The sequence below is a fragment of the Ascaphus truei genome, chromosome 4 (genome assembly GCF_040206685.1).
Source record: "Ascaphus truei isolate aAscTru1 chromosome 4, aAscTru1.hap1, whole genome shotgun sequence".
In the NCBI taxonomy this organism is placed as follows: Eukaryota; Metazoa; Chordata; class Amphibia; order Anura; family Ascaphidae; genus Ascaphus; species Ascaphus truei.
In genome coordinates this window covers 27,314,113-27,327,319 of record NC_134486.1, presented here as the reverse complement: position 1 = coordinate 27,327,319, position 13,207 = coordinate 27,314,113, and the positions used below count along the sequence as shown (strand labels likewise).

At 42.6% G+C, this 13,207-nt stretch overlaps 1 protein-coding gene across 4 annotated transcripts in view; it reads left to right on the top strand.

Moving 5' to 3' along the window:
* GALNT14 (polypeptide N-acetylgalactosaminyltransferase 14) overlaps nucleotides 1-13,207 on the top strand; it is a 500,522-nt gene that overhangs the window by 377,940 nt on the left and 109,375 nt on the right. For all 4 annotated transcript variants that reach the window (XM_075595460.1, XM_075595459.1, XM_075595457.1 and 1 more), the window contains exon 4: nucleotides 9,539-9,606. In XM_075595460.1, the coding sequence (XP_075451575.1) occupies nucleotides 9,539-9,606 (68 nt within the window). The remainder of the gene's footprint in view (nucleotides 1-9,538; nucleotides 9,607-13,207) is intronic.

The window sequence follows — 13,207 nt, the reverse complement described above, 5'->3', positions numbered from 1 at the left end:
ACTTTATCACTGTACTATTTCTGAGTAATAGGGTAAGTATGACCTATTCTCACTGCAACTCTTTTTCACGTTGTCTCATATTTGGCACAATTAATATTTGACTTTGAATAAACTGAAGGGTTCACTCACTAGCTCTTTTATTTAACCCTTTCCCTGCACGAGGAGCTTTTCTACATTTAAAGAAAAAAGTCCAATGTTTTTTTCCATTTTCATCCAGATTTGTTTATATTACAAAAGCAGGTCCTTTATCATTAGGAGGGGGCTGCGGACTGTCAAGGAAGAAGAATCCAGTCACTCCAATGGTCTTTGGTGCAGGAAAAAGCACAATTTAAGTTTCGCTCCTCTGGGACCTTTGTCAAACACTTTTTTTCTTCACCAAAGTGCCTGAATTGGAGTGTCCGAATTCTTCTTCCTTGACTACTGTACAAACTGTACAAGTTTTCTTCCTGGCTACGTGCAAAAAAAAACCCCAACAAGATAACTGCAATTGCACTGCATCTAGCTTTAAAGAATGGTATATGGAACTTGCCTCCCCACCCCCCAGGACTTGCAATTGAGCAAGTGCTTTATTCATGGAAGCAGTGGCATAGCTAGAAATGCGCGGGGCCCCGGGCCAAAAAAAAAAATTCTCCCCCTCATAATTTCTCCCCCTCCTCCTCACCAGATCTCTATCCCCCACTTCCCCACCATCACCAGCTCTCTCTGTCTCCCCTTCATAATTTCTCCCCTCCTCCTGACCATCCATCACCAGCTCACTCTCTCCCCTTCTATTTCTCCTCCTCACCATCACCAGCTCTCTCCCTCCCTCATCATTTCTCCCCCTCCTCCTCACCATCACCAGCTCTCTCTCCTTCATCATTTCTCCCCCTCTTAATCATCACCAGTTATCTCTCTCCCCTTCATTATTTCTCCCACTCCTCATCACCAGCTTTCTCTCTCCCTATCATTTCCCCCCTCCTCCTCACCATCACCAGCTCTCCCTCTCCCCCTCAGCTCTCTCCCTCTCCACCCTCAGCTCTATCCCTCTACATCCTCATCTCTCTGTCTCCCCATCAGCTCTCTCTCCCCATCAGCTCTCTCTGTCTCCCTGTCAGCTCTCACTCTCTCTTTCTCTCCCTCAGCTCTCTCTCCCATACCTACCTTTTGTGGGAGATGATGGAAGTAGCGGCGGGGAGATGATGGAAGTGACAGCGGGCCGCCAGCGTTGATCATAAGAACAGCTGGCAGAGGAGGTAGGAGTTGTACTGAGGCAAGCAGGAGAGCACGAGGAGAGCGCTGTGGCAGCAAAAACCATAAGTGAGAAAGGCGTGCTTCTCCTCGGCTATCCTGCTTGCCTCAGTACAACTCCTACCTCCACTGCCGGCTGCTCTTCTGATCAACGCTGGGGCCCCGCCGCTGCTCCCATAATCCTCCAACGCCTCCACAGCCGCGTACCATAATCTCCTCCCACCTGCTTCTGCCAACAGGCGGGGAGAGCGGGCCCCCAAAGAGCCTTGGCTGCTCAGGCTATAGCTATAGCTACGCCCCTGCATGGAAGGTTTGTGGATCCACATACTGGGATGTATGAAATCTATATCTGTTCCTGTTACCTCATTTCCTCTTTTGCTTGAATATCCTCTGTTAAATTTAAATTGGAATAAACACATTTGACTGTGCAGTTATGTCACGAAATTACCTGTAGCCTGGACCTCGTTTTTAGCCCTCCTTACCTCCGCTACAAGTGGGGAACTCACCGGGCAGTCAGGAGGATTGTAGGGGCGACGCAGTCACCATTGCACCTCGGCGGGATGCCGGGAAGGGTGCTACCATTTTAGAAGTGCCGTGCATGGTCGCGCATGCACAAAGGGTTTTCAGATTAGCGGTGGCCATCTTGCTACACCTGGCAAATGCGCAGTGCATTAAGGATGGGCGGTCATTACTCCCAGGAGCTGGATCAAGCAGGTAGTGTCTCAGAGTCAGGGGCTCTGAGACTAGGCCTAGTAAATCCACCCTTAGGCCCCAGCTAGGCCCCGACTCGGTTAGGGACACTTCCCCATTAACTGAGCTAATACCTGCTTCCCACTCTGCAGACAGATACTATCCAAGTCGTGTAAGCAGTGACTCTGAGCGGACCACATACCAGGCTCACTCGGGGTTCAACACGCATAACGGTGTCCATATTCTACTCACGAAAAGCAAGACAGTAGCAAGAGAACAATTACCTGCAGACCTACCATCTCTGTTGATACCGAAGCAGTCTGTGAAATAGGGTACCAGTATACAGCATTACCCGTAGGCTTCTGGTCACATTGACAGATAGCTAGACTAGCTCTTAAAAGTCATGGCCAGACAATGTACCTAGCGGCCTGAAATGAACTACACATTAGACTCACCCAGGGTCCCATGCTTATTTTCACAAGGGCTGAACGTTGGGGTACGTGTTATACACGTGGAACTTTAGAACCAGTGATTTTAGCTCCAGTTCTATCGACGGCGACGTTAAACCACATCACAATCATTCGGGGTACCTTAGTATATTGGCCCTAAGGCTTGAATATATATTTATCATGTGAAGTGGCAACATACCGATCCATTAGGATTTATGAGACTGATAAAGTAGCTCAGTCTACCCCTGTATGACCGCAGCGCATCTGAAGCATCAGTTTTAATTAGTTATTTAGTTAATTAGTTATTTCTCTGAGCAGGTGTAGTATCCTAACGTGTAAGGACTAGTTGTTTGTGTGTTTATCTCCTCATTTATTTTAACTTTGAGTATAGCTCAGAATAAAATTGTTTTAATTGTTTTAATTTACTTAATATACCACCTAACTTGCCTCTAAGAGACGTATTGTGCGTAATCAGCAACCAGTGTCTCCTCACGTGTATATATATATATATACTTCTACCGAGTGCTCTCATATTGGGGTCCTTTTTCTCCTTGTTTGCATTCGCATTCAAATCATCAAATATGGGAGAGATGAAAGAACAAAAACCCGAAAAATACTAAATAACAAAACACAGACATTAAAAAAAAAAAAAAAACAAGTCAAAGTGCCCACCCATAATATTAATGAAACAAGTAATGCCTCCCAGGACCAAAGTGAACTAATGCCAGTGATATGTCTAAGGCAGTGTTTTTCAACAGGGGTTCCTAGGAACCCGTGGGTTCGCCGGACAACCCTAAAGGGTTCCCTGCAATTTTCAGGTCATTTGAAAATGGTAGAAAATACAGCTGAATTTACAATGCATCTATCTCAGACATGCTATTAGAGAGGGTTGGATTCCATACTATGCATCTGATCTCAGATGCGCTATTAGAGAGGGTTGGAGTTCCTTACTGCTGCGGCAGACTTTATTCTTACTACTCACTGGCTTGTACCTGGCATGTTCCTGGAATGCCACACTGTTCACCCGGAGCATGCCGGGCTCCTTTTGCCTGCCAGCCAGGAGCATGCCCGGCTGACGCGCGGTTGATGTGTTAATTGATAATGGTTCAGGATTTACTAGGCTGCAATGCTTCGCGTGTCCGCCAGATGGCATAAATTCATGAATTGTAATGCAGTATATATATTTATATGTATATGTATATGTATATGTATATATATATATATATATATATATATATATATACTGTATAACAACAACCCCTATAACCCCTAACATACAGTACTGTACACATACAGTACTGTATATGCACATCAATGATACTGTAGGCCGTCCCCTGGCGAGATGTGCTTGCAGCAGAGAGAGAACCGCTGCTCTCTCTGCGCAAACATCGGCACATTAAAAATTATTTAAAATACATTTTTATTCATAGTGTACATGTGCAGGGGGTCTCCGGAGCTGAACCGCGTTGGTTTCAGGTCGGGGGATGCCCTGCTCCCCGAGATACAGGCCCCCTTTATGAGGTGCCAGTATCCCTCTGCATTTAAAGGTCCCGATCACGTGACCGCGACATGTAAACAAAGCAGAGGGATACCGGCACCCCCTAAAGGGGCCTGTATCTCGGGGAGCAGGGGGTCTCCGGACCTAAAACAAAAACGTTTCTGCTCCGGAGACCCTCTGCACATGTACAGTATAAATAAAACACATATATAAATAAACACTCGTTCCTTACCTTAGCGGCTATGTGCTATGGTAACGAAGCAGCATTTCTGTATTTTAATAATATTGTACAGTGAGCAGGGGGTTCCCTGAGCCAGAAATGAATGCTCATGGAACCCCCTGCTCCTGCACAATATTATTAAAAATACAGAAATGCTGCTTCATTACCATAGCATATAGCCGCTAAGGCAATGAAGGGGTTAACTCACCGTGCCCGCTTTATTGTGGGTAGCGGGGGTGGGTGAAGGGGGTATTTGGCCCTTGGTGTGAGTTTAGGACTTGCGGGGGGGTTGCGGGTGCACTTAACCCCTTCACGGCCATAGCAGTTAATACCGCTACGGTCATGAATGGGTTAACCCCTCCCGCTACCCCCCCGCAAGCCCTAAACAACCACCGTTGGGGCTAATACCCCCTTCACCTACTCCCGCTACCCACAATAAAAAAAACTCACACACAGGAGCCGCCCAAAAAATAAATAAATAAATCTAAATAAATAAATAAATAAATACATTTAAAATACATTTTTATTCATAGTGTAGATGTGCAGGGGTTCTCCGTAGCTGAACCGCGTTGGTTTCAGGTCCGGGGACCCCCTGCTTCACGAGATACAGGCCCCTTTATGAGGTGCCGGTATCCCTCTACATTTAAAGGTCCCAATCACGTAAACCAAGCAGAGGGATACCGGCACCCCTTAAAGGGGCCTGTATCTCGGGAAGCAGGGGGTCCCCAGACCTAAAACCAAAGCGGTTCAGCTCCGGAGACCCCCTGCACATCTACACTATGAATAAAAATGTATTTTAAATATATTTATTTATATTCATTTATTTATTTATTTATTCAGATTTATTTCTTAATTGTGCTGCTTCTGTGTGTGAATTTTTTTTATTGTGGGTAGTTGGGGTGGGTGAAGGGGGTAGTAGCCCCAACTTTGGTTGTTTAGGGCTTGCGGGGGGTAGCAGGTGCACTTAACCCCTTCACGACCGTAGCGGTATTAACTGCTACGGCCGTGAAGGGGTTAAGTGCAGCCGCAACCCCCCCCCCCCCCGCAAGTCCTAAACTCACACCAAGGGCCAAACACCCCCTTCACCCACCCCCGCTACCCACAATAAAAAAAAATCACGCACAGCAGCCCCACAATTAATAAATAAATCTAAATAAATAAATAAATACATGAAGATAAATAAATATATATGTATATATATACATATATATATATACTGTATATATACAGTATATATATAATAACAATCCCTATACATATACAGTATATATATATATATATATATATATATATATATATATATAATATATATATATACTGTGTATATATATATATATATATATATATATATATATATATATATATATATATATATATATATTATATATATAAAAAACCATAATACTGAGTTAAGTTATGGTGAGTAAAAAAAGTGACAAAAACCCTCCACAGGAAAGCAAATATGCAAATATAACTGTATGCTCATCTGCATGTCTTAGGCAGGTCTGCAACCCCACCTTTCCCCATTATCACCCAGCATACAGCACTTCCACTGCAGCAAGGGATTCTGGGAAATGACATGCAAATGAGCACACAGTGTCACTTTTTGCCTCTCTTGCATTCCCAGTAAAATCAACCCCACACTGATGAGACCCATCAAGGTCGAAACGGCTGTCTGTGGGTGGTTTTCTGGGTATGCACCTTAACCCTGGCTGTGCTCAAAGCTGTGACCATGCAGCAAGCTTAAGCCTATAGGGAACCATGTTAAAAATGGTTATTGAGGCAAAAAGTGACACTGTGTGCTCATTTGCATGTCATTTCCCAGAATCCCTTGCTGCAGTGGAAGTGCTGTATGCTGGGTGATAATGGGGAAAAGCGGGGTTGCAGACCTGCCTTAGACATGCAGATGAGCATACAGTTATATTTGCATATATATATATATATATATATATATATATATATATATATATATATATATATATATATATATATTACACACACAGTATATACACACACATGATGAACCAATATACAAATAAATGTAGAAGGGTTATCAAAACCATACGGTCCTACAAACAACACTTCTCCATACAGACACACTACATTACAATGAATTTCCTTTAATAATCCTAACTGATCTTACAATCTAAATCACCACATGACAATGAAACACAACAAAACACAGATATTAATAATATTAATGAAAAAAGTAATGCCTCCCAGGACCAAAGTGAACTAATGCCAGGGATATGTCTAAGGAACCTGTGGGTTCACCGGGCAACCCTAAAGGGTTCCCTGCAATTTTCAGGTCATTTGAAAATGGTAGAAAATACAGCTGAATTTACAATGCATCTGATCTCAGACGCGCTATTAGAGAGGGTTGGGGTTCCTTACAATGCATCTGATCTCAGACGCGCTATTATAGAGGGTTGGGGTCCCGTACAATGCATCTGATCTCAGACGCGCTTTTAGAGAGGGTTGGGGTTCCTTACACTGCATCTGATCTCAGGCGCGCTATAAGAGAGGGTTGTGGTTCCTTACAATGCATCTGATCTCAGACGCGCTATTAGAGAAGGTTGGATTCCATACAATGCATCTGATCTCAGATGCGCTATTAGAGAGGGTTGGGGTTCCATACAATGCATCTGATCTCAGACGCGCTATTAGAGAGGGTTGGGGTTCCATACAATGCATCTGATCTCAGACGCGCTATTACAGAGGGTTGGGGGTTCCTTACATTGCATCTGATCTCAGACGCGCTATTAGAGAGGGTTGGGCTTCCTTACAATGCATCTGATCTCAGACATGCTATTAGAGAGGGTTGAGGTTCCTTACAATACATCTGATATCAGACGCGGTATTAGAGAGGTTCAGGTTCCTTACAATACATCTGATATCAGATGCACTATTAGAGAGGTTGAGGTTTCTTACAATGCATCTTATCTCAGATGCGCTATTACAGAGGGTTGGGGGTTCCTCAGAATTTCACATAGGGCTCCTTCACCAAAAACAGGTTAGATACCGCTGGTCTAAGAGCTGGCATCTGGGTGATTGATACATTTCTTACCTAAATCTAACATGGTATTTTTATTTGCTGCACATACGGTGGAGCGGTTTTGTCACTATTTTTTACGCTCCATATCATTTTTAATGTCTAGTTTTACTTCAGTCTGACATCTATATGCAGTTCTAAACCATTTTTTAAACTCCGTTTGTAAACTTGCTAAGCTGAGACATGGAAGGGGTTTCATTTCCCCTGACTTCTCCCTTTTATCTGATGTCCCTGTGTAGCTAGTGCTTGCTCAGCCAGAGCTTATCCCTCTCCCCACACCCTTATATTTATTGGCTCTCTGATAAGGACAGGGTGGGCTAATAGTAAATCTCATTCACATGCCTTAAAAAAATTAAGTTTGCAATTAATTTCCCAAAAAATGGAAGCAGACAAACTTTAGGGTGTTACATTCTTTGCAAAAAGTACTTTTCTGTCCAGCTAAGAGGGATTGCACCTTTATGCTGATTCACTTAAAAGATGACTTATTGCAGGGGGGCGCAACTTTTATCCCTGGTCCCCTCACCTCCGCGCCCCCCATCACCCCTGCTCCGGCGTGGGCTCCGGCGTCATGACGTCACATTGCCATGGCAACGAGTGTGAGAAGCCGCTGGAGCCAAGGTAAGATAGGTTTACAGAGTACCTGCAGCTCCCCCTGCACTTAATTTAAGTGCCTTCGGGAAGCGCGCGGGGCCTCTGTAAACCCCGCGCCCCCCACACTCAGTCTCGCGCCACCAGTTTGTGCACCGCTGTCTTGTTGAATAAAACTGGTTCGTGAATATGAGTCAAACTGGATTTTGTGCTAAACAGTGCTATATTATGACATGTTCTGGTGCTGGTAGACTCCTTACAGCCAATTAATCCTTTAAGTACCCCATGATGTAGCCACCAAGCCACTGGGTCTCATGGCTACTTCATGGGTTTTAAGCTTATTCTTCTAGGGGAGCACTGAAGACAATCTGGCCAGAGCCGGAACTGCTTTTGTTCTCATCATCAGTGATGCAGCGATTATGTGATCGCACTGTGCCAGAAGGACCGTGGCCCCTCCAGCATGCAAATGGTTAACTTGAATGGCCTGAAGGGGTAATATTTATTTAGTGGTGCTGAAAGGTTTCCTATGGAGTAGCACGTGGAAGACATGGCATTTAGGGACACAGGATCATATCTACTAAGCAGTGCTTTTACATAATACACCTTCCACTGCTAGAGGACTCCATGGGCCATATTTACTCAGATTTACTACTCTATAACAGGGCTGCGCAAACCTTTACCTCTGCACACCCCTGCCTGCCCTCCTCCCTGGCTCGCTCACCCCGTTCAAATGACGCCTCAGGGTCATGTGACGTCACATCGCCATGGCAACATGATGTCACGTGACCCCGCGGCGTCATTGGATGCCGGGTTACCCTGACGATGCATCGCTGGAAGGCAAGGTAAGTTTGTTACAGAGGCCTCGCATGGTCCCCCGGCACTTAATTTAAATGCCTTGGGGGAGCGTGCGGGAACTCTGTAACTGCCGCATTCCCCCCAGAAAATCTTACGCCCCCCAGTTTGCGCACCCCTGCCCAGACAGCGTGGTAAATATTGACTGCATGGTGTCTTCCAGCATGGACGGTGTCCTATTGTATCGCACCTCTTAGAAAATATGGGAGACGCCTGATAGACAGGAAATCACATTATATTCCAAATTATTGTATTTCAAATCCTATAATATTATGTGAATGGTATGGACTTAGAACATGGAAATAAACTGATGAATTATAAATTATTATTATAATTAGTCACTTCAGGATGAACCAAAAAGATTCACAGTTTTGGATCATAGACCAACAGTATAACTCTGTGTTTCTAATGTTATTGGCACATTGGAGAGGGATCTACTGTATAATGCTTCCTTAATATCAGATATTGATATCTTAATTAACAAAGTACTGTATCAACAAATTGCTCAGCGTGTTACACGTGTGTGCGCATAAGAAAATAATGATAACAATACACTACAGGTACAGTATAAGAACAGTGAATGTAAAAAGCCATGCCAAAGAAGTGGTTGTATGTTAGGAGACATGCCAAGTCTATGATAGTTCAATATTTACAATAGCTTTATAGTACACGGTCAAGAGAGCAGGTTCTGTAACTGTGATTGGAATAGTAAAACAGCTTTTTATACAGATTTAAGCAGAACAGTCGAGGAAGAAAATGGAATAGAAAGCAAGATTGAAGTCTAAAATCAAAATGCACACAATTCAATACAGTAAGGTTAATTCCACATGGGAATGAAATGTTGCACATTGCTTCCAGTACATGAATGGCCACAGAACAAAAATGTTCTTATTTTGTTTATTTTCCTGAACAAAGATTTTCTTATCTGCGGTTATCCTAATATCCTTGTATTCTCTCTACAGTGTGTTAAATCGAACGCCTATGCACCTTATCCATGAAATTATACTAGTGGATGACTTCAGTGATGATCGTAAGTCTGACTACAGTATTTTTCAAATGATATCAATGTACCAATATAGCTCAAAATGCAATTTGTTTATTTAGTTGAAAAGCTATTTAATAGATACAGATAAAGAAGTGAAAGCTCTTTTCATTTAGCCATCTCAGAACTATAAAATTAATTGGGACTGTGCATTCTTCCGTGAAATATATATCATGATGGGGATGAAATTATATTTAGTAAAAAAGAGGCATTAAATAAATGGTACTATACTGTGTGACTGACTCCATCATCTTCATACAGCCGTTAAAAGAGTCAATATCTGAACATATTCAGACCATAGTTTGGTATTATGCATCCCAATTCGTATTTTCAATTGGCCATGAATATGTTGGTGGGAACATGTCTCTATACAGGTAAGAGCACAGGTATGCCTGGAGGAAAGCATCCTCCCAGACACTCTACCCTCACCCACAGCCAGAAGCACCCGCTACACCACAGAGAGTACAGTTGCAAATGACACCAGAGGTGACAATCAGCACAGTGCAAGTACCCTCACCCACTGACATAAGTACCCACGCTCCACCACCCGCTGCACCCAGCATAGTACAACTGCAATTGGCACAGTTGACACGATCTGAGCCGATGGTGATCCCAGACATCACAGTAACTGACCTTCCGCACAGCATACAGAGTTGTGATGGAAAGGTGGCCAAATTTGCACTTCTCATTCTGAAACACCACGTCAGTTTTAGGCTGTACAATCAGTGGGTCATTGTAGTGAATTTTGATGGAAAGAAGGGAAATACAGTGCTCCCTTGGAATTTACGGAAAAGAATTATGTACGAAATCAAAGCTCAAAGCTCTGGACTCGCTAATAGTCAAATCGGTGAAAGACAACATTACTTAATTTGAATATAAAAAAATTCTCCCGGAAATGAACTGTACTCTAGGCACCAGTCTTCAGATCAGGCTGTGGAGAAGAAAATAAAATGTACCTGAATGGATAGAGAGACTACTTGTATTTTTGTAATACTGTTTTTTTCTTTTACTGTTTTCTTGAAAATAAAGTTTTTTTTTATAAATACCTTTTTGTTGTGTTCAAGTTTTATGGTATGATACAGTACAGGTGTACACACACACATATATATCTAAATGTGTGTGTGTGTGTATAAATATGTGTATATATGAAAATATATCATATGTAAATATATACACATATATACTGTATGTTATGGCACAGTACAGTTATACACACACGTAGCACTGTTATATATAAACATACATATACACACACACACACACACACACACATATTGTACCCTTTACCAGTAAATTACATTAACTCAGTAGTACTGTATATACTGTATGTCATCAGTACATAGATCGTATACACATGAACAGGAATAAGTGAAAGGACAGGTTGAGCCTCCTGTGCTGAAGCAGGGATAACCCTAGGGGGGCTCTTTTGGGAAGCCTTTAAAAACCTTTAAAAGCAAGCGGTTCTGTGTGGTCTATCAAATTAGATTTTTAAGACACAAGAACTCATGATCGCCGACTTGAGTTTCCGGACGGTATTGCGGACGACGCCAAATTTCAGTTTCTGCCTGCATTCTGCCCACTGTTAACCCCGGTTAAATCGTGGATAACTCGCAGAAATTTTGGTCGAAATAGCGCCAAAGGCACAGACACGGCTCAGGAAACCGCGTGGCGTAGCGGGCAAAAAAGCAGGCCACATCTATAGTAATAATGTGCTCCAAACGATGGCATCATGATATAGGATCAGAATTTATGTATCCATGGCTAGATGAGCTATCAAAACGTAGTATCAATGGTATTAGTTCCTGCACGGACATTTAAATATTGATAGCTTGTATCTAATTTCTAAGCCATACAGAGGTTAAGATCCTAGATATCATTGTATTCAACACAGCAACTCACCGCCCTCCAAGCAAGTTTTATTCACCCAGTTAGTGACACTGCAGTTCTTTTAATCTAGTACACGTTAAGTCATTATTCATAAGTGTATATACTTTTATTGATTGCCATAGTTTGGGGCACATTATTACTAGTTACAACGCTATATCATTCCAAGTGATTGTTGCTAGTTTATGACAGCGCCGCACAGTGTCTCCAAACACACCGTTATTTCTGGCAAAGCCAGGTAGCTACCTCAGGTGTGACACAGCTGCACTCTCTATAATCAATTGTTTCACATGGGTTTATTTTCTGGTAGCTGTATTTATTTTAATTAGCTGAATAAAAGGGATATTTTAATGACTCCTCACAGGAACACTGCATCATATCAATGCTATTAATGTACATGATATTTACATAATTTGGATTATTAGGGTGTGCACCAATTAAGAGGAATTACTTCTTTCTCAGCTACCTTTTTGTTCATTAACTTTGAAAACTCTGGTCGCACCCCTAACTGCATCTGGAGACTCACAAAGCTATTAGTTAGCAAAAGCAAATATTCTGGTCAGTAAAATACTAAGGTTCATGAAGTCGCATTACTTAAAAAAATAATCCCTATGTTTAAATGCTGTGTAACATATATACAACAGATGCAAAATCACTACTCCATACTTCTTGTCCTCTCAGTAAAAAGTATTAAATGCAAATACATGTATTATAATCACTGGATAGTCAGAGGCTTAAGGCTTTTTGCAATGGTTCTCGAGTAACAAGGGAGTGTCTTGCATGTGAGCTTCAGTATTATTGGTACAGATATGTGCTACTTGTACTGTACATTTCATGCAATACCTATATTCTAAAGTATTGACTTTTTTTAGAATATTTCTGCAAACAGCTGCTGTAGACTCTAGTGAATGTTAGGTTAACTCATGAAAATAAAGGCTGTCATTGTTTTATTACTTAGGAGCTTTTCATCAAGCTCCGTAATGAGTTAACGCACCCGAACGAGCACTAAGGGCCTCATGCAGAGAGCAGCGCTAGCAGGTAAAGCGGCATTTTTTGGCGAAGTATAGCTTGAAAAAGGCAGGTAATGGAGAGTTTATTAAATAGCGCCATTTTTTTTTTTTTTTACAAATTTCGCCGCGCGGCTGGAGAGAACCTAAATCTCTCCAGTGTTGAAAACGCCCGTATTCAGAGAGGCGCGAACGCCATCTAGTGGCTGTTCGCGCCAAAAAAATGGCGCGATTTTCAACATTTTGCTTCGCCAGCAAGAAGCTGGAGCTCGGCGGCCGGTGGGGGAGAAAAAAAAAAGCCGGTTGAAACTCTCCATATGCAGACAGGATTCAAAATGCAGTTTTATTCCCTTTCTGCATATGGAGAAAAAAACTCTCCATTAAAGCTACTTTTTCTTAAACTCTCCAATTTATTCTAGCGCTGCTCTCTGCATAGGCCCCTAACTCCTACTAAAAATCACTCACTCGGATGTGTTACCCATAACTCAGCATTTGGGGATTATTGCCTTCACTTCTTGTGTACTTGATGCCACATAATATTCTATAGGGTATATTAGTAGCGTATATTGTACTCATATGTAAACTAGCTTTTGTACCCGGCTTCGCCCGGGGAATTTATCTCCCCGCCCCCCCACTGGTACATCTTCCCCCGCTGCCACCACACCCCCCCCCCCCGTTGGTACACGTCCCCCCCTCAA